The sequence below is a fragment of the Quercus robur genome, chromosome 7 (assembly GCF_932294415.1).
Source record: "Quercus robur chromosome 7, dhQueRobu3.1, whole genome shotgun sequence".
NCBI lineage: Eukaryota > Viridiplantae > Streptophyta > Magnoliopsida > Fagales > Fagaceae > Quercus > Quercus robur.
Genome location: NC_065540.1, coordinates 3,596,274 through 3,618,263, shown reverse-complemented (window position 1 = coordinate 3,618,263; position 21,990 = coordinate 3,596,274). Strand labels below are relative to the sequence as shown.

At 37.6% G+C, this 21,990-nt stretch overlaps 3 protein-coding genes across 3 annotated transcripts; 1 reads left to right on the top strand and 2 right to left on the bottom strand.

Moving 5' to 3' along the window:
- Window positions 1-37: 37 nt before the first annotated feature.
- LOC126691794 (cell number regulator 8) lies at window positions 38-3,531 on the bottom strand. Its single transcript, XM_050386956.1, has 3 exons — window positions 2,995-3,531; window positions 2,108-2,310; window positions 38-483 (listed from the first exon to the last, which is right to left on the bottom strand). The coding sequence occupies exons 1-3, from the start codon at window positions 3,341-3,343 to the stop codon at window positions 244-246; spliced, it is 792 nt and encodes a 263-aa protein (XP_050242913.1). The 5' UTR covers window positions 3,344-3,531; the 3' UTR covers window positions 38-243.
- Window positions 3,532-12,379: 8,848 nt separating this feature from the next.
- Window positions 12,380-14,970, top strand: LOC126690793 (uncharacterized). Its single transcript, XM_050385920.1, has 3 exons — window positions 12,380-12,590; window positions 13,431-14,866; window positions 14,941-14,970. The coding sequence occupies exons 1-3, from the start codon at window positions 12,380-12,382 to the stop codon at window positions 14,968-14,970; spliced, it is 1,677 nt and encodes a 558-aa protein (XP_050241877.1).
- A 1,494-nt stretch (window positions 14,971-16,464) lies between these two features.
- LOC126691793 (uncharacterized) lies at window positions 16,465-17,563 on the bottom strand. Its single transcript, XM_050386955.1, has 2 exons — window positions 17,101-17,563; window positions 16,465-17,022 (listed from the first exon to the last, which is right to left on the bottom strand). The coding sequence occupies exons 1-2, from the start codon at window positions 17,554-17,556 to the stop codon at window positions 16,507-16,509; spliced, it is 972 nt and encodes a 323-aa protein (XP_050242912.1). The 5' UTR covers window positions 17,557-17,563; the 3' UTR covers window positions 16,465-16,506.
- Between the last annotated feature and the right edge of the window lie 4,427 nt (window positions 17,564-21,990).

Here is a 21,990-nt window from a genome sequence, read left to right as displayed (position 1 = left end):
GAATTATGTCATCACGATGTAATGAAAACAATAGACATCTACAAACATCATGTATTATAAACATAATATATAGGTTAAGTGCACATTCTCTTTGTATCTTATTTATGGGTGTTCGACAAAACAAAGCAGAGAAGCCTAAGTGGCTGAGATAATGCAAATGCAGTTTAAAGAGTTCCATGTTATCATATTGCACTGATGCTACATATAGATAGTAAAACTCCTTCACGCTGAGACAGGAAGCTCTCAGGCCCCACGGCCCATGGCCTGCTCCACTGGAGGAATCATAACCAAGAATGGTTGAGCATTGAACGCAGGATGAGGCATCCTACGACGGATCTCACGACCTTCCTGACAAAGAGAACATTGGTGGCAGAAGACATGAGTCACAAAGTCACATGCAGACTCACATTGTTCACGCTGCACCTCATCCTCTACAAAGCTTCCGCAGCACCCACATGTACCATGAAACGCCTCACAGCTGCCCTGTTTATCATTTAAAATGAATACATGAATCAAAAGCTCTCCTTCATATATATACAAGTAACAATAATTTATTAATAAAATAGATTATTAATGCTCATGATGATGAGCACACCATTACCTAAAAGAATTATGCACAAAATTTGAGAGAATATGTGAAATCTAGAAGGGAGTTACAATTTTCAAGACCGCACACATGAGATCAATCAAACCGTGCACAAATCAAGAAAAACTCCAACTTGGGCTCTCCTTTATAATTCTTATTGTTATTGTTTTATCAATGAGAATACAATTATAATTCAAATAGCTTACGTAAAATAAGGAGAAGCAAAACTACAAAGCCCAAGGATAAAAATGTTGAGAATTGTACACAAACTAACTTTTATTGAAGTGCATGAAAGAACATGACTGAGAGGCATTGTCCATCAAATTTATTAACATTATCAATGTTGATTTTATTGTTTTCTTTTACCAACCAAGCTATGTAGCACCTTTGATCCAAGAACATTCAGAGAGATATTTACCTAGCTATGAAAAAATACATTGATATCCAATGATTCTGTGCACGCGCGTGTGTGTATATATTTGATGGAAAAACAGAGTATTTATCTAAATAGGTTCTGTAAGACAGCCCACGCAAGTTGATGTAGATCAAATATAGAAAATAATCAGAATATATGTAACACCCAAATCTGTGTAGCACAAGACCATGATCACCACAAGAAAATACCAATGAAGGCAGTTGCTTACATCCTAATATGCTAAAAAATGTGTCAATGACAAGACATATACTCTATAAAAACCATATACAAAGAGAGTATTAATCCCAACTCCAACATAAAATGCAATGGACTAACCCAAATTTTAGAAAACATCATAATCCCCCCAAAAAATGTGCTGGAAATTTTTCAAAAAGAATTGCTTCATTAATGACTTAACGAATTCAGTAACCATAACCTGCTAAATGAATTCTGAATTCCCTAATAGCAAACTATAAATGATATATAGAACTATCTGCATCTCTGAATCATTAATAATTTCAGCTTACACAACCAGGTTTAAGTTGAGATGATTTAAGTCTAATGATAAGTAACCAATATTACACTTATCAAAAAAAAAAAAAAATATATATATATATATATATAAGTAACCAACATTACATAATTAAAAGGACACCTTTTGATATTACTTTCCATCTATTAAACATATGACTACCTAAAATAATAGCCTTTTGAAAATTCAGAAACCATATGTTGCTAAAACAATTCTGAAATCATTAATAGCAAACTACAAAATGATATTAAGAACCAGAAGCAAGTCTAAATTGTTATAATTTCAGCTTACATAACTAGGTTTGTATTGAAACTGATTTAAATTTACCGATTGGAATTGAATTTTTTTTTTTTCCCCCAATGACACATTGATACCATTTTCATAGAAATAAGTGATATTTATCAGAACTTTAAGAAAGATAGAAAACTCAAACGAGAGACAACGATTGATACCATGCATCTCATAAGAATATACAATAACTGTCATTGCTCACCTCAAAGGCAGACCAAGACTGCCACTGCTCATATCAGGGATTTTATTTTTTGTTTTTAGAGAGAGAGAGAGAGAAACTTGCCTCAAGATTGAACCTCCGACGAATAGCAGTACGGCTATTATATGAAAAACACGGCGCAAGGCAGTTCCAACCAAAAACAATTTTTCCAATCAAATATAGAGCAGTGTAGGTTGAGCAGTGATTAGCAAAAGTCCCAGGATTAGATCCAAGTCTCTCGGCATTGCTTCCATACAGCACGCAAGGAGCAAAACTTCCAAGAACACCTACCCCAACATCATATCGTTAAAGAAAGAAAGGAAAAGAATAATTGTTCAAAAAAATGGCAGTTGAAAAACATATCAATTTACAAAGAAAATCTCATAATCCAAAACTGTTGACATTCCCAAAGCATCGAAAGATTAAATTGCAACATAGTACCAGGTTCAGAATTTTGTCAAACAACAATCAAGATCAACTCATGTAATGTATTATTAACAGGATTGCAAGCTTTCTCATTTATCCCTACAATTAATCCAGGAATGTCCAATTCTTCATGTTCTTTTCAAAAATATAACATGGGATTTCCTAAAGAATCAAACACAAAGACAAAAGATACAATCCGAAGTCCGAGCTTGATTTCTTATACTTATAACATATAAAAGAAGAAAGGATTATAACAAAAAAAAAAAAAAAAACTGTCCAAGCAAAAATTACGATCGTTGACTCCACAACACTGATTCAAATCCGATTGCATTAAAAAAGAAAGCATTATAAATTTGTTTTTAAATTATAATTTGCCAATATTTTAGCTTCAAAATGCATAATATTTGTCCGTTGAATTACATATTCCATCCATAAATTCAAACATTTTATAAAAGAGATAGTTATTGATCCGCAATGAACATGAAAATTTTGCAAGTATGAAAGACATAACGGGTATTTGTTAAAATTAAGAAAGAGAGACTTACAAACTTCAAGATCGCTGCTACAGAACTCGTCGTTGCGACCGAGGCAACAGCAGAGGCTGGAGTTCCATTGAGAACGGCCCATGGGCTCGCCAACGACGCTGCCGCCGTGCCTTAACGGAAGCCCATCGGCGGTCCAAGCGTACCCGCCGACAAATCCGACTGCCGGGGCCGGAGCTTTCGCATCAGTCTCAACCTTATCAGACTTTTTAGTCTCAACCTTATCAGACTTATTAGTCTCAACTAGCTTGGTGGTTTTCTTTTCATCTTCTTGTTGTTCTTGCTTAGCCAAGAGAGGGCTAGACTCCTCGTGATTATCGTTCTTGTTCAAGTCCTGAGCAGCAGAAGCCATTGGATCTGGACTGTCCCTCGAAATTGATTTCACGGAGAGAGAGAGAGTGGGGTTGATTTTGATTTAAAACCTTAGGATTTGGATTTTTTTTTTCTTTAATAATCAAACGTTTGAAGGATTTGATTTGAAACAAACAAAAAAAGAAAGAGACAGGTGAGAAATCGTCAAAGGTAAGAAGGTTCCGAGAACAAAACAAAGCATTGCATTGCATTTGCTTTTGTTTCTAATTCTTCGGTAGGTCCCGGAGACTCTTCAGCAAACCGCGTACTCTCGTACGTGTCAGTCACGCATTAGTTACCTCTCTGGGACGTACCTCTTAAGTCTTTTGACTCCCAAACAAGCTGTGACAGATATTTTTCTTTTTAGTAAATAATACTAATATAAATATTAGAATAAAATAGAAATACCAGTGACAGAGTCCAAACATGTTTTAAGCGAAAAATTACCTCTGAATTTAATGAGTGGATCTGGTTACACCTAATGACTGGGTAAGGCTCGGGCGTTTTGTGCACTACACCTAAGTTGGAGTCCCGTTACTAGGTTTTCATTGGTGGGCATCCTAGGTGGGAGTTGACCCTCCCACACGTTAGTTAATCCTAGTGGCACCCTGTCCGGGGGTGTAATATAACCATAAATCCCCCCATTTTATTTTACCAAAAAAAAAAAATGGAGTATCATTTTCCGTGTTTCGAGAGGGATTCAAATCCTTTAGATTTCCTAGAGTACTCTACCAGTAGATTTCTTTAAATCCTAACTACTCTTTTATGATTTAAAAGTCTAAATTCTAACATGTCAATATTTCATTAATAATACTCTTAAAATAATAAAATAATGTTGCAAACAAAATAATTAAGAGTATTATTAGTGGAATGTTGACATGGCAGAATCTAGACCCTTAAATCATAAAAGAATGGTTAAGATTAAAAGAAATCTATTTGGTAAAGTACTCTAAGAAATTTACAAGATCTGAATCAATTCCAGGAGGAAAATTATTATGTATTTCTGGAATACCATAAATGTGTACACCCTCCTCTCACATGAATGGTGGGTTCCACAATAAATTTAATTAGTGGGACTCACCATTCATGTGAGATGAGGGAGTATACATTTATGGTACTCCGAAAGTTCACAATAATTTCCCAACTAAGAATTACTCTAAGAATATAGTGAAATAGCGCTATCTTCTCTCACATTTATAGTATACCCAACTACAAATATAATAAGTGGATCTTACCATAAATGTGAGAAAAGAGAGAATTATTTAATGTGATCCGAGAATACCTAAAAATTACTTATTTTAAAACAAACATTTTCCTTTATAAAATTGTCTTTTTCAATTTGGTGGAGAAGTTAACCAGGCTATTCCTATCCTGTGCATGTGATGATGTGAATCTTGTAGGATTCACAGTAATGATGAATGGTTCTATTAAGAGGGAAAAAAAAAAATTGGTTAATAAATTTTGGCATTCATGATATTTTAGCTTTTTTTCTTCTTTTGTTTAATAAATAGCTTTTTGTCTTTACCCATTATGAAAACTGTAATCTATATTTTCTGTTTAAGAGTTGACAGTATTAGAGGTGTAGGTGGAGTTGGAGCCTTAAAAATAAAACTCCACCAAAAAAAACATATAGGTAATTAAAGGCTGTGTATGTATATAGGAAAAAAGTTTAGTTATAAAATTAGTTATAGCCTAACTTTCTCAATAAAATAAATATTGTTACATACTTGAAAATCTAACCATTGAATTGTGTATTCTTTATGTTCTTAATATACATGTCAAATTTTGTGTCAATCAGATATTATTTATTACATGATCTATAAGTTTATATTTTATGTATAATTTTAAACTACAAAAACTTGTAATTCAAACAATTTATTGATGACATATTTATTGGTCTTGAATTTTCTAAAAATTTTGCAAGTATAGAGAAAATAAGAAGAAAATGTAGTCTAATGGTGGATTTGTAAAAATTAACCTTCAATAAAAAGATATTAAGTAAACTTATAACCTTAGGTTACAACTAATTTTGTAACTAAACTTTGTCCATATATATATAAGAAGAAAATAATTGATATTTAAAACTAATAATAAAGAATAATTGAACATTTCAAAAATATAAAAAATCTATTGTCCAAAAAAATGATTTTATAGGTTGTCTTTTTTACCGTGATCAATCCACGGTAGAGTATTATAAAATTCTGTCTTTTGAGAACAAGATTTAGAGACGCAACTTTTGTGCCACTATTTTGTTGTAGTTACAAATTTTGAGTAGTAATATATATATATATATATATATATATACAAGTTCATACATAAATTGTCTACCACTCATGATCAATGACTTCAGCTAATTATAAAAAATATGTAATCCTAAATGAATTGATCTTTAATAAGCTAAATTGATATTGTAGGGACTGACCCAAAATAACAGGTTGGGCATTGGACCCATCCGAGGACCCCAGCCCATCCGAGGAGTCAACGTGACTCAAGCAATCCATATTCAAACGTCACTGGGAACAAAGACAACATGTCCGAGGAGGAATTTCTCCTCGGACACTAAAAATCCGGAGCGAAAGTGCATCCCAACCACCGAAACCCCTCTCCTAAATACGTGAAAAGGAAGGAAACACAAAATATCTAAGCAAAAACTGTCACCACCACATTGAATGCACTACAGCTACTCTCCTAGCCACATTAATGTGGAGAAGACCCCTGAACAGTGCTACCTTAGCTACCGCAACTCACAAGGAACTGAGAAGGGTGTCTGATGGGACAAGTGCTCAAGTAAGGGTTTAGATGATCGACAAGTGTAAAGCCTAGATGATAAGAAAATGCCTATATAATGTGTAGAAGTCCCCGTAAGAAAGGGGGGATGAAAAAGTAAAAAGAAAAATACTGTTACATGCAAAGGAATCCTGTTGCACTAACCTACATCCAGAAATTATATTTTACCCCTATCATTTTGGATGATTTTTGAACACAATGGCTTTTGTTCTTGTTCATGTATTCTCTCAACCCATGCAATATTCCATTTAACTTACTTAAACATAGTTCTTAAATCCACACTCTACAAGAATTCATTGTGTTGGGCTTTTTGAACCAAGACTTGAACAACAAGAACTGGGCCACCAAATTATTCCCCTACAGATATGTTCCTTTTGTTTCCCAGTTAATATTTTCAACAATTAACAACCTAAATCAATAAACTCAGAAATCAATACTTATTTTTAGCTGTAACAGGAATTTAGTGTAATGTTATTGGTGTCTTTTGACAAGCCCGAGCTGAGCATTAGGAATATACTTGGTAAACAAGTCTTTCTTTTTTCTTTTTCTTTTTTTCTTTTTTTTAAGAAAATTTTAACCTATGGCGTCCACTATTGATGATAGCTCTTTATTATCAAATTAAGAAATCAGTCGATTTTTAGTATAAACAAAGATTAAATCTCGGATCTCTTATTCAAATATTAAAAATTTTACTAGTTAGGCTAACTAAAACCCACTTTTTTTTTTTTTTTTTTTTTTTTTTTTTTTTTTTTTTTTTAACAAAACCAAAGTAAACAAGTCTAATTGGGTGAGCTTGAGTATGATTCAATTGGGTATGTATTGAATTGGTTTCGGATTTAAAATGAGTCCAATTTAAAGGGGTTACAAAACTGCTATGATCTTTTCTCAATTTTGACCAGTCAAATCAATCTAATATGACCATTTTTTTCCCATGTACAAAAATCTATATATCTATATCATATAATTTATAATAGCTTAGAAGATAAGGTTGCACTAAGCAACTACTCTCGCTAATTATTAAATTGATTATATATTTTTTGTTAGGATATATATCCTCAGTTAAGGGATAATAGTAACAAAAGTTTAATTTAAGTAAAACTTTAAAGAAATACTATTTTCACAACATTTTCACAAAAAATTATAAGTGACAAGTTGTTACTGGTCGCTATTGTTGAGGCAAAATAGTAATCTTTGTGGTAAGTTCAAATTTGAACCAATAATAATTAACCACCTATAATTTGTTATAAAAATATTGTGGATGTAGCACTTTTCAAAACTTTATTATCTAAATTTACTATATAATAAAAGGTGAGCTTAGAAGTCGTGGTTGCACTAAATAACAATTCTCACTATTCTTTAAAAAAAATGGCTACTCTCACTAGTCACTATTTGTAAATTAATTTTATATTTTTGTTAAAATATATTTCTTTAATTAAGGGATAATATTTAACAACTGTTTGATTTAGGTAAAAGTTTATCGTTTAAATTTCAATAAATTTAAATTCTATTCAAACTAAAAGGCTATTATAAAAAATTTCTAAACTTAAATCTCACACACAACTCACGTTTTCTTTCTTAAATAAATAAATAAAACCTTTTAACTAAGGGATAAGATTTAACAATAATTTAATTTAAATTCTATTCAAACTAAAAGTCTATTATCAAAATTTTCTTTTGTTTTTTGTTTTTCCCTCAAGTTTCATGATTTAACAATGATTTAAAACAAATTTAAATTATATTAAAAAAGGTCTATTACAAAATGTGGGGGTGAAAGGCCAAGGAGCCCATATCTATGTATATGTTGGGCCAAGGGTCCAATCCGGGGAAGAACCCCTCCTCGGCTAGGCAAGGCCGAGGACAAAGGGAATGGTTTGCCATTAAGAGCAACACTTCGGACCATTCCATGGAAGAGGATAAGTATTAAGAAAGAACAGGACAAAGGAAGACATGAAAATATCTAAGAGAAAGCTGCTATTGTCACTTTAAATGCTCTGCAACTAATTGAACCATACTTTTTTGCCTTTACAACCATTCCCAAAGACTTTAGGAAGGGGCTGATGGGACAAATATCAGCACTATCAATCTAAATCTATACGTGGACGGTGGAAATGAAAGGAAGATAGTATAAAATAGAGGAGAAGGGAAAAAAGAAGAGGAGCCCAGAGCAACCTGGGTGCTAGACTTGTAACAAAGTATTAAGAGCAATATTTAAGAATCAACCTCCTCGGATAAAATCCGAGAACATCTTTCCCTAGTAAACTTTTGTTATCTTTCTTTCTTTATCATCAAAACCTATTGGTCGATCATCTAATTTGCAAAAGTCCAGGTTTCCAACCCATTCTCTACAAATTTATTGTTTGGAACTTTTTTGGGCTTAAGTCCGTATCTCTGTTATGCTAGAAGCTCAAAACAAGGACCTTACATAAAAAATTTATAAACTTAAATCTTACACAACCCACATTTTTGTCTTTGTTTTTTTGTTTTTCCTCAAGTTGCGTCTTATTAAATTAATATTTTATTAGGATATTAAGTTACAAAGCTCTTGACTAAGGGATAAGATTTAATAATAATTTAATTTAGATAAATCTTTATCAACTAAGTTTTAAAAAATTTAAATTCTACTCCAACTAAAAGTCTATTATCAAAATTTTCAAAACTTATATATATTTAGCCATTGCTTTTCGATACAATCCTTCTTAACCAATAAGTCGTCCTTATAATTAAAGTCTATAATTTATGTTTTAATCTAATAAACTCATCTTACTTATCGTTCTTTGTTTTTGAATTTGCATGCATGACATTAAGCCAAAGGAAGTTTACTATAAAAAAGCATAACAATGGACTCCCATTGAAGTTATTGGTTCTCTTATATAAGGTTTTATTTATTTTTTTATATTCTCGATTTTTGAACTCTTTTGTGTATGTTTTGATTTTTGGTTTCGGTTATTGTATTTAATTTGTGAGTGTGTTGATTTTTTCAATTAGACCATAACTAGAAAAAATATATATATATATTGAAGAACTATTTTGTTTATTATTTTTTGTACTGGTTATGGCATAGATTAAAAATAACCCAAATGGGAATTGATCAAAATTATTTCGTATCTCATATTAAGAAATTAAAACAAAGCACAAAGAGAATTATAAATATTTTTTTTTTAAAAAGATAAATACCGATATCTAAACTCTAAAAAATATAACTTAAAGTAAATTTTGTTATTAAAATTATTTGCTTATTTTATAATTTTTATTATTATATATTTAATAATTTAGTTTTGATTATTTTAAAAATTTTGAGCTTACATATGAATTTTCATCAAGTTGTGTATTGCAAAGAAATAATACAAGTATATAATTAAAGCCAAAATTGAGAGAAAATCCAATTAGATTCTAAATTGGATTCCAATTGTTGTATAATTTTGCGTCGTGTCCATCAAAGTTTTTTTAATTTTTCTTCTAGGTGAGTCAATGTTGTAAAAAAGACACAGTCTAATATAAGTAAACTATCAAAAACCCAATAAACCAAAAAAAAAAGAAAAAAAAAGAGTAAACTCGTGTGTATTTCTAAACAAAAAACAAAAAATTAAAACTCATGTATATTGATGGTGTCACAGAATCCCCATACCCATAACTCGTCCATATGTCTCGTCCAACGAAAGAAGCAACAATAGGCGGAGAGAATTGCAACCGTACCAGCGACCCTCGTCCGTATATGGACGGGCTTAATACCTCAAGATCTACTCGTCATTTATGGACGACAAGTCTTCCAAGATGATCTCGTCCGTCTTTCACTAAAAGTGGACGAGATCATCCTGGAGGTCTCGTCCATCCTCATTATGGATGGACTAAACGTGGACGAGCTACTCATGAAGGTCTCGTCCATCTTCATTATGGATGGACGAGTTCATCGGCCGTCCGACCTAAGTAACTTCCACAGCGGTTACTCCCAATTCTCCGGACTCCTCGACACTGGGAACGGTTACCAAATAGATAACCGTTCCACACATTATATAAGGCTTCTTCGATGAAGGAAAAAGGTATTCAGACACTTTCTTACTTTTAAGAGAACACTTCTTCGTTACAGAGAGTTCCAAATAACTAACTTGATCATCGGAGGATTTTTGGCCGGTCGACACCGGTCCCCTCTGATTCTGTGTCTTTGGTATTACAGGAGATAGCCCGAAGATCAACGTTCAAGTCTTATCAACCCACTGATAACCAAGGAATCATCAGTTGGCGCCGTCTGTGGGGACGATTGTTTCACAATTTGTTTCTTCGTGACAAAGGGTTGATGGTTCGGACTAGATCACGGGCTACTAGCCCAGGCCATCAGGGTAGCAGCAACCCGCATCGCGATCGCCAGTCTGCGCCGGTCATGCAGTCATCTGCCCAACAAGCACAATCTATGGCAGACGCTATGGCGGAGTTGACTCGCCAAAACCAAGAATTGCGAATGGAGATTAATATGAGGAGGCAAACACAAGAAGAACGTGAAGGAAGACAAACAGATAGTCACGGTGGAAGAGAGAACACCGAAGTTGGAAGTCAGTTCAGAGGCACCACTTCACGAACGGTACCATACTTGAAGGAAGAAATGGACCAAATGAAGAGAGTTATGGAGGAAATGAAGGAGAATATGAAAAAGGCGAATCCGATAGAAGACTTGGTTCACAGGACAGATTCTCCCTTTACGGCTTCCATCAACGGTCACCCACTACCATCAAAGTTCAAGTTGCCTTCTCTGGATTCATATGATGGAACACGTGACCCGTTTGATCATATAGCCACTTTCAAAACCACCATGCATCTTCAAGGAGTGCCTGATGAAATAATGTGTAGGGCCTTCCCAACCACCCTTAAGGGTTCGGCGCGAGTTTGGTTTAGCAAACTACCTCCGAATTCGGTGAGTTCTTTTGAAGAGTTGAGTAAGTTATTTGTTAACAATTTCATTGGAGGACAAAGGCACAAGCGTTCCTCGTCCAGTTTGTTGACAATAGAGCAGGGAGAGAACGAGAGCCTTCGGTCATTTATCACCCGTTTTAACAGAGAAGCTCTCAGTGTGGACGAAGCAGATGATAAGCTTCTACTGGCAGCCTTCCACAATGGGGTGAATTCAGATCTGTTTATACACAAGCTCTATGAAAAAGAGCCCCAGTCCATGGCCGAACTCGTCCATTCGGCTCAGAATTTTATGAATGCAGAAGATGCAATCATTGCTAAGAAGCGGAAGAGGTCCGAGAGAATGGACGCAAATCCCAGTCGTCAGCATGAGCAAGGTACTCGTCCAAAGAAGGGACGGATGGAGGAAAGGAGAGATCGAGAAAGTAAGAAGCCAGGCCCTCCAGTACGGAACCAGCAGTATACCCCTTTAAACGCCCCACTTGAGCAAGTCCTTATGCAAATCAAGGATGATCCTTCCCTGAAGTGGCCAGAGAAGATGAAGGGTGATCCCAACAAGCGCAACAGGAACAAGTATTGTCGCTTCCATAGGGATCATGGTCATGACACGGACGAGTGTTTTGACTTGAAGCAGCAAATTGAAAATCTCATAAGGCAAGGGAAGTTAAGGGGTTTCCTTGGACGAGACCAGAGGGACGAGAAACAGAAGGGAAAGATGGAAGATTCATCGCGACCACCACTCGGGGAGATAAGAGTCATCATTGGAGGAAGTACAACTGGCCAGTCGTCCAAGTCCAAGAAAGCATACTTGAAGGTAGTACAGAGCGTCCAACTTTCTGGACGATCACCAAGAGCAAGATCCACGGACGAGCGGGCAATCACTTTTACGGACGAGGACGCCGACAGAATTCATCACCCTCATGATGATGCCCTCGTCATCTCTTTACTAATTGCAAACTACACAACCAGAAGAGTGCTTGTGGACAATGGAAGCTCAGCAGACATTTTGTATTATCCAGCCTTTCAGCAGATGAGATTAGGACGAGACCAGCTCCGTCCAGTGAACTCCCCCCTAGTAGGCTTTGGGGGGATGAAGGTGCAACCATTGGGAACCATTTCCCTATCCGTGGTAGTGGGGGCATATCCACAACAGATTACCAAGGATGTGAACTTCCTTGTGGTAGATTGTCCATCCTCTTACAATGCCATCATTGGGAGGCCAACTTTGAATAGTTGGAAAGCTGTTACCTCTACTTACCACTTATCAGTCAAGTTTCCAACAGAACACGGGGTAGGACGGGTACAAGGTGACCAACTGGCAGCAAGAGAGTGTTACTTGGCCATGCTGGCCATGGATGAACAAGTTCAAGCAATGAACATTGAAGAAAAGAGGGTTGTAGCAGAACCTACTGAAGCATTGGAAGATATTTCCTTGGATGAAGATAACCCTGAGAGGTGTACCAGGGTGGGGGCAGATTTAGAAGAGAAGATTAAGACAGACCTCGTCCAGTTTTTGAAGAAAAACATCGACGTGTTTGCGTGGAGTCACGAGGATATGCCGGGTATAGACCCTAGTGTCATTACCCACCGTTTGAATGTATGTCCTTCCTCCAAGCCTGTGCGGCAAAAGAAGAGGGTGTTTGCCCCTGAGAGAGATAATGCAATCAAGGACGAGGTTCAAAAGCTGATGGTAGCAAAGTTCATTCGGGAGGTGTACTACCCGGATTGGTTGGCCAATGTAGTAATGGTCAAAAAAGCGAATGGCAAGTGGAGAATGTGCGTGGACTTCACTGATCTGAACAAGGCTTGCCCAAAGGACAGCTATCCGTTACCGCGCATTGACCAGTTAGTAGACTCAACTGCAGGCCACAAATTGCTTAGCTTCATGGATGCCTTTTCAGGATATAATCAGATAAGAATGGACGAGGCTGATCAAGAGAAGACATCTTTTGTCACCAGTCAAGGCTTATTCTGCTATAAAGTGATGCCGTTTGGTTTAAAGAATGCAGGGGCGACATACCAGAGGTTGGTCAACCACATGTTCCGTCCGCAGATTGGGCGGAATGTGGAAGTCTATGTAGATGACATGCTGGTGAAAAGCCAGGACGAAGGAAGACATCTAGATGACCTGCAGGAGACATTTGAGACGTTGAGGCAGTATCACATGAAGCTGAATCCTAGCAAATGTGCCTTTGGAGTATCGTCAGGGAAATTCCTTGGCTTTATGGTATCCCATAGGGGAATTGAAGCGAATCCAGATAAAATTCAAGCAATACTGGACATGAAGCCACCGCAAAATACCAAGGAAATTCAATCCCTCACTGGACGAGTCGCTGCGCTTAACAGGTTTGTCTCTAAGGCTACTGACAAATGTTTGCCATTTTTTAAGGTTCTCAAAAAAGCATTTGAATGGACCGACGACTGTCAGAGAGCTTTCGAAGATTTGAAGGTATACCTTACCATGGCACCGCTGCTGAGTCCATCAGTGGAAGGAGAGGAACTATATTTGTACCTAGCGGTAACCCCACATGCAGTGAGCTCAGCATTGATAAGAGAGGAAGATAAAGTACAAAGACCTGTGTATTATACAAGCAAGGCATTGAAAGGAGCGGAAGGACGATATCCACAAATGGAGAAGTTGGCCTTCGCACTAATCACAGCTTCAAGGAAGCTGAGGCATTATTTCCAAGCACATGTCATTAATGTTATGACAGATCATCCTCTCAAAAAGGCAATGAATAGACTGGATGCTGCAGGACGATTAATCCAGTGGGCTGTGGAGCTAAGTGAGTTTGATATCAGATATCAACCAAGGCATGCCATAAAAGCTCAAGCCCTAGCAGATTTTATTGCAGAGTTTACCCCAAGTCATAACGAGGCAGAGGACAGCAAGAGATGGATCGTCCACGTGGATGGTTCGTCTACACGGCATGCAGGAGGAATTGGTGTGGTCCTGCAGTCCCCAGAGGGAGACAAGCTGAAACATAAAGTCCGTCTACAATACCAAACGACAAACAATGAAGTCGAATATGAAGCCCTCCTCAAAGGGCTAGAATTGGCGAAGTCCGTGGAAGCCAAGTCCATACGTGTCATGGGAGACTCCCAACTGATCATGGGGCAAGTGAATGGGATGTATGAAGCGAAGGAAGGACGAATGAAGAAATACCTTGGTAGGGTGATGCGCCTTGTGAAAAGGTTTGAAAAAGCTGACTTCGTTCAAATCCCCAGGGAGGAGAACGTGGAAGCTGATACTATAGCAAAAGAGGCCTCAGCAGATGAATCATTAGAGAAGTCAGATGAAGTTCAATATATGCCAAGTATAGATGCCCAGGAAGTACAGCAGGTAGATAACAAAGAAGATTGGATGACTCCCATTATATCATATTTGAAAGATGGACGACTACCAGAAGAAAAGGACGAAGCCAGAAAGGTGAGGGTGAGATCAGCTAGATACGTCCTTATGAATGAAGTGTTATACAAGAGAGGTTTCTCTCAACCTTACCTTAGGTGCCTAGCTCCGGACGAAGCAAACTACGTGCTGAGAGAAGTTCACGAAGGGGCCTGTGGCAATCACTCAGGAGCCAGATCACTTGTCCACAAGATCGTCCGTGCAGGATATTACTGGCCGAACATGCAAGCTGATGCAAAAGCATATGTTAAAGTCTGCGACCAATGCCAGCGATTTAGTAATGTCCCCAGGCAACCGTCGGAATACCTCACCCCAATGGTAGCACCGTGGCCCTTCGCACAATGGGGATTGGATATCTTGGGTCCCTTCCCTTTGGGAGTAAGGCAGATGAAGTTTCTAGTTGTGGGCATCGATTACTTCACCAAATGGGTGGAGGCAGAACCGTTGGCAAATATCACACAACAGAATGTTAAGAACTTCGTGTGGAAGAACATTGTTTGCAGATTTGGAGTGCCGAGGGTATTGGTGTCTGACAACGGACGGCAATTTGACAATGCACTCTTCAAGGACTTTTGCTTACACTTTGGAATTCAGAACCATTACTCCTCACCTGCACACCCCCAAGCCAACGGCCAAGCTGAAGTAGCAAACCGATCCTTGTTGAAAATCATCAAAACTCGGCTTGAGGGGGCAAAGGGAATATGGCCAGATGAATTACCAGGAGTTTTATGGGCATACAGGACCACTGTGAGGACCCCTACAGGGGAGACTCCTTTCAAGTTGGCCTATGGAAGCGATGCAGTCATACCTGCAGAAGTGCATATGGCTAATCACAGGGTGATGACGTATCAAGACAAGGATAATGAGGACCAGCTTCGTCTGAACCTCGATCTAATAGACGAGGTAAGGGCAAACGCAGAATACAGGGCAGCAAAGTATAAGAACCTCATGGCTAAGCAGTATGATGCGATGGTGAAGCCTAGGCGTTTCCATATAGGAGATCTCGTCCTGAGAAAGGTCTCTTTGTCAACCAAGAACCCAGCCCATGGGAAGTTGGGCCCAAACTGGGAAGGACCCTATAGAATAATCAACTGTAAAAGGCAAGGATCCTACTACCTGGAGGCCCTGGACGGGAGAAAATTGGAACATCCTTGGAATGTGGAGCACCTGAGGAGGTACTACCAGTAAGAGTGAACCTATGGACGAGACTTGGGTCTTATTTGTCTACTAGCGTACTATTATGAGTGATGCTGTTTGATACTACTATGTTTGGTATTGTTTGTGTGTGAAGTTTGAAACTATGATTTACTTTTTATAGTTGTGTTGTGGTTATGGACGAAGTCATGAAGTATGTATTTATTAAATAAAAAGGCATCAGTGTGCATATGCCTTGTCTGTAAACAATATTTATGTTATGTACAAAATGTTGTGTGAATTCTCCATGATATTATCGTCCAATTCAATCCTCAAGAGGGTTGAAAGATCCAAGACGAACAAAATCTCTGGACGCAGAGATGTAACGTCTAAATTTTCTTGAATAAAAGAAACCACATCCATACTCGTCCAACTCATGGACGAGGTAAAGCCAACTGAAACAATCCAAATTCTGGACGAGACAAAAAGTTGGCAAAATAAGTAGACGGTATGAAAAATTAGTTTGCAAGTCTTAAGACGAATCAAGCTAATTAAAAATACTACCTGCTAAGACGAGTTAGACTACAAGAAAAATATGTATTCTCGACATGGACGAGCTAAGAATAAAATAGCTTAGCAGCATCCGTCCATGCAAAGAAAATGAAATCACTCGTCCATTCAAAGAAAATGAAATCATTTATCCATGCAAAGAAAATAAAACTTCATTCAAAGGGTGGACATCCTACGTCCAAAAACCCTTGATTAGTTTGAAAAGTAGAAATAGTATACTTAAAAAACCCGTCCTAAAACCATGGACGAGTATAATGTATTCTTGTTACATAAAGAAGGTCCAAAAACAAGGGACCAAACACAAAAGTTACAAAAAAAAAAAGAGAAGAAAGAAAAAGCAAAGCTACAAAGTTTAAAATCCCGTCCTAAGAAGGGGGAGCATTCACTGTAGGCTCGTCCTGAGGAGGCTGAGTGCTGGCGTCGTCTTCCACGTTGACATCATCAGAGCCAGTCTGGAGGAGAGAGCTTGTGGCAGCAGCAAGGTTAAGCTTGATTGTGCTGAAGTCAACTTCAGGAAAGTTTTCAACAGCGTCCATTCTGAAATCTTCAAAACCAGCTGCATAATTGCGATCCAAAGTGTCTGTATACTCTTTGGACGACTTGAACTCAGCCACAGCGTCCTCTCTTGCCTTGGAAAGACGAGCATTCAACTCATTGTTCACCTGTTGTAAGTGATCAATGCGCGTCTCCTTCTCCAATGCATCCGTCCTTAGCTCCTCAATCAGCTTGTTATGCTCTTTGACCTCGTCCTTAGCTTTTTCAGCAAACCCAGCCCATTTCTTACAGTCAGCGTTCACCTCCTGAATCCTCGTCTCCAACAAGACTCTCGTCTTGTCCAGCTCCGTTGCCTGTCTAGACGCTGCTATAAACTTCGACATGGCCTGTGAACAGAGAACAACATAAAATGATTAAATGAGGAAAATTTAATAACTAAACAAGGACGAGGGATACTGGCATACCTTGAAAAGGTCATGGACGCCTGAATGCTCAAATTCCTTCAAGCCCATGTTATAGCACATGTTTATATCCTCGTCCTTGACGGCCATCTGGAACCGTTCCCAAGCCAGGTCTTCATTTGCAATAATATTCATAGAAGGCTGGGACGAGCCAGGCATGGTAGATCTGGCCACAGGAGTTCTGGGAGGAGTCTTGGACGGGGTGGACTCAACTGGAGTGGACGAGTCCACATCAACTATTTGGACGGCAGGCTGAGACGAGGGTGGTTTGGACTTGACCACCTTGGACGAGCTTTGTTTAACCCTTTTATCTCTTCGACTGGGGAGCCCATCCAGGTCAATGTTCTTAGGCAAGAACTTTCTTTTGTCCCCAGCCGTTGGACGATCCTGGGCTTGACCCTCAGGACGTTTCCCCTCTCCTGCGATCTCTTTTCCTCGGTTCTCTTTCATTGTTGACATTCCTAGGACGAGATGAACAAATCAGGAATGTATACATAAAAAAGAAAAAGAAAGGAAGGTTAAGTTAAAAACTTACTTCTTCGCACAGTGACTTCGTGGGCTATAGCTTCGTCTGAAGGCTCGGGACCTAAACCCCACTTGGCCAGACGCCTAAGCGTGACAAGGGAATGGAAGCTCCTGTCTGCGTGTAGACGGACCCTGTGGACGCGGTCACGGTGAAATTTGCTCAAGGACGGACGTTTGGCAGCTACAAAACAATGAACAAACAAAGGTTAGAAATTGTAAATGTACTAAATAGAAGAATAAAAGTAGACGAGGGGAAGGGACGTACCTTCTGGACGAAGGTTCCCCAGGTCCCCAGTGTAAGGAGGAAAGGGATCCCTGCCAACGTCCACAGGGTTCCCAGCCCAGAAGCCTGAAATAAAAATAAACTCCGTCTTCCACTTCCTATCAGACGAAGCTAGGGACTTGATCAACCTACAATCATTCCCTCTAGCAGTAAATTGGTAAAAACCTTCAGACTGGCTTATGGCAGAAGGTTTATAACAATAAAGGAACTCGTCCACTGTAAGAGGACGGTCCCTACCAAAAACTTCCCTCCACAAAATTTGCATGGAGATAATTAATCTCCATGCGTTGGGATTGAATTGACAAACACCTAGACCTAATTTGATTAGTAACTCCCTAGCAAAGGCATTTAAAGGAAACCTAAGGCCACCTAGGAAGTAAGATTCATAGACGCCTATTCCAAAACGGGGCTCACAACACCATTCTCCACGGACGGGTAGCCTAGGGTTAAACTCGTCCGGGATTTGATACCAGGACCTAAGGTTACCTAACCTCTGTTCGTCCGTCTTAGAATGGACGCCTACAGCGCAACTGAAGACGGTTTCTACCTCGTCCGTAGGATTGGACGGAGAACCAGCTTGAGAGCCAGAAGCTCTCCTAAGCTGTTCTTGGACGACTTCAATAGGGAGCCCAGGGGCCCCAGAAGAGTAGTTCTCGTCCGTGCTTCCTCCACTCTCAGCACTAGCACTGCTAGAGCTAGACCTATCACTAGTATCATCACAATACTCGTCTATAACCTTATCAAGGCTATCTGTGGACGAGGAAGCAACAGACATCCCTAAGAAGAAACTTAAACCTAAAGACGAGAAAAAGAAGAGTACCTGGCTCTAGACGGAAGAAGACTCTAGACGCAGAGAACTCTTAGACGAGGCTCTAGACGATGGATGTCAAGGAAGAAAATTTCTGGAATGAGGAGGGTCAAGGGAGGCATTCCACTATTTATAGGATGCTGACCTGGGTAATCGAAACGACACAACCAATACAGAAGCAACACGTGGCATCAATCTTGGAAAAATAAATCGACAGAATCAGTCTCTAATAAGAAAAGGACACGTGGTACAATAATTGTTAACCAATTGTGCCCAAGAACGTTCAACCTTTTGGACGACTCACATGGACGAGGGGGCAACTGATGGTGTCACAGAATCCCCATACCCATAACTCGTCCATATGTCTCGTCCAACGAAAGAAGCAACAATAGGCGGAGAGAATTGCAACCGTACCAGCGACCCTCGTCCGTATATGGACGGGCTTAATACCTCAAGATCTACTCGTCATTTATGGACGACAAGTCTTCCAAGATGATCTCGTCCGTCTTTCACTAAAAGTGGACGAGATCATCCTGGAGGTCTCGTCCATCCTCATTATGGATGGACTAAACGTGGACGAGCTACTCATGAAGGTCTCGTCCATCTTCATTATGGATGGACGAGTTCATCGGCCGTCCGACCTAAGTAACTTCCACAGCGGTTACTCCCAATTCTCCGGACTCCTCGACACTGGGAACGGTTACCAAATAGATAACCGTTCCACACATTATATAAGGCTTCTTCGATGAAGGAAAAAGGTATTCAGACACTTTCTTACTTTTAAGAGAACACTTCTTCGTTACAGAGAGTTCCAAATAACTAACTTGATCATCGGAGGATTTTTGGCCGGTCGACACCGGTCCCCTCTGATTCTGTGTCTTTGGTATTACAGGAGATAGCCCGAAGATCAACGTTCAAGTCTTATCAACCCACTGATAACCAAGGAATCATCATATATATCTATGGGTAACTCTTACACTATGTCTAATTTGAATCCATATATGTGTATAATTGTGATTGTTTTTAATTGTACTGCGCATATGCACGGGTTATACACTAGTGAATAAATGATGAGTCTGTTCAAGTTTTGTTCTTTTTTTTTTTTTTTTTTTTTTTGTTAAGCATGCTTGAGTTTGTTCACAAGCTACTTAATTTATTCTTTTATGATATATAATAAGCATCACAGGTAAAATTTTCCATCCCTTCAAAATGGTTTCAATTATGAACTGATAAAAATTAGATTCACCAATAAACTACAAATAATAATTTGATATCTTATGAACTTATTTATAAACTTACATCCAATTTAGATTCTCAAGTCTATATAAGTATATTTTTATACATGTATCCATATAAACATATGGACAAAATTTTATTTCCAACCCTTTACTTGAAGATTCCTAAAGTCGTCATTGTGTATTATTTAAACAAATCACGTGATTCATTAAAAAAATCATGTGACTAAAAATAAATGTTGATAGTTTTATAAATCGTCATGCAGTATGTTGGAGGAATTTTCTTACTTACCAATTTGGAGATAAACTCTGTCCTAACATCCTAACTCCTAAACATATGATATTATGTATATTTAAATCGAATCTCATACTCATGATCTTGTTCACAAACACATTATCATATTTGGACATGAACTGTTTAATAGTCGAGCCTAAATTAGAGCTTAAACTTAGTTCATTTGTTAAATAAACGAATATAAACAAACTTTATTTTGAATTAGGTCCAAATTTTTTGTATACAACTCAGTTGGCTAACTACCCTACCTTCACTTTCAATTTGTATATATCAATAAAGTTAAAAAAAAATTTTAAATAACAACGACATTCAATTCAATCTTAACTCTTTCCCCCAAAAAACAAAAATGTTAATAAATTTATCCATCAATCACATAAACATGCATTAAAGGTCTGTTTGGATACCACTTATTTTACTGAAATTGAAAAGTTATTACTGAAAGTACTGTAAATAAAAGTAAAAGATAATTGAAATAGTAAAATGAGGCCCATAAATAATACCAAAAATAAGCTGAATAGTAAAATAATTTATAATTTTCATCCAAATCCAAACGCACACTAATTTGGAGGGGAATTAACTTTGCTAGCGCAAGTCTTTTGGTCCCTTCCGTAGCCGCCTAATCAACACTAGTAGTTGTATGTTACTATCATGAATAATAATTGTAAAGCCTACTGTCCCATTTACATGTCCGTCACAAATGCAGATAGCCCTAGTTATACGTTTATTTACTGAATGAATTGACATTTCTGATGCGAAGCAAATGAATGCTAAAGAAGAACATGTAGAACACTTCCGTGCTGCAATTCATTGAATAGTTGTACCAGAAATCAAATATATTTGAAGATACTAGAACAATAGTATAGCCAAGCCCAGTCTTATTTTGTGTGCAACCCAAGTCTTCTACTTGTACAGTAAACTTATTAACTACAGTTAGTGAATGATTAATCTAGGATTTAGCCTATTATATACATATTCATATTGTATTTAATATTGTTTATTGTAACACAAGATTTGTACTATATTCATACATTAATAAAAAAAAAAATGTAGCTTTTAAGGGTTTCCTCTATGAACTTAAGTCATTAAACTGAACCACGTAACTCTCATGTGTTTTTGTGTTACTCTATTTTATACTTCCGCTTGTGCATCTATTTTAATTAACATATTTAACAAATAAGATGTGTTAAACAGTTCGATCCTTTATTTGTTAAGATAATTACAATATAGCTACATTGGTAATGTATCTCAATTAAAAAAATTAACTGGTTTTTTTTTTTTTTTCAGACAGAAAAGAAAAAAAAAAATTTAAATTGCTAATGTGATCGAACTCTATCACAACTTTGCCATGTATGAATATGGCAGGGCTTAGCTTCTCTTACAGTGGCCGTGAAAAAAACAAAAGAAGAAGAAGTAGAAAAAGAAAGAGAGTCAAACGAAATCATCTTATGAAAAGAATAAGATTGACTTAATAATGATAGGAATGAAGTTTTTCTATATAATCAAAAGTAAGGGAATGCTAACTATAGATCTTGCAACTTACATTGTTGGTTTTTTTTTTTTTTTTTGGTTGATTAATTTGCTTCTCTCATCTGCATTTCTTTGGTGAGTTTTCTCTCTTACACACTCTTGATTCATGGTTGATCACGCTGCTATTAGGTTAGGTTGATCATGCTGCTGTTAGGTTAGGATCTCCTTTCGTCTTGTTTTTCTTTGCTAGGCTAGGTGTCTTTCTCGAGTACTCCGGTGG

Coding starts and splice junctions, on each gene's coding strand:
- LOC126690793 (XM_050385920.1), top strand. CDS start 12,380: ATGGATGAACAAGTTCAAGCAATGAACATTGAAGAAAAGAGGGTTGTA. Junction 12,591..13,430: donor GAGTCACGAGGATATGCCGG/GTATAGACCCTA, acceptor TTCTCAAAAAAG/CATTTGAATGGACCGACGAC. Junction 14,867..14,940: donor TCGATTACTTCACCAAATGG/GTGGAGGCAGAA, acceptor CATTGTTTGCAG/ATTTGGAGTGCCGAGGGTAT.
- LOC126691794 (XM_050386956.1), bottom strand. CDS start 3,343: ATGGCTTCTGCTGCTCAGGACTTGAACAAGAACGATAATCACGAGGAG. Junction 2,311..2,994: donor TAGCAGCGATCTTGAAGTTT/GTAAGTCTCTCT, acceptor ATGTTGGGGTAG/GTGTTCTTGGAAGTTTTGCT. Junction 484..2,107: donor GTCGGAGGTTCAATCTTGAG/GCAAGTTTCTCT, acceptor AATGATAAACAG/GGCAGCTGTGAGGCGTTTCA.
- LOC126691793 (XM_050386955.1), bottom strand. CDS start 17,556: ATGTCAACAATGAAAGAGAACCGAGGAAAAGAGATCGCAGGAGAGGGG. Junction 17,023..17,100: donor GCGTCCATGACCTTTTCAAG/GTATGCCAGTAT, acceptor CTCTGTTCACAG/GCCATGTCGAAGTTTATAGC.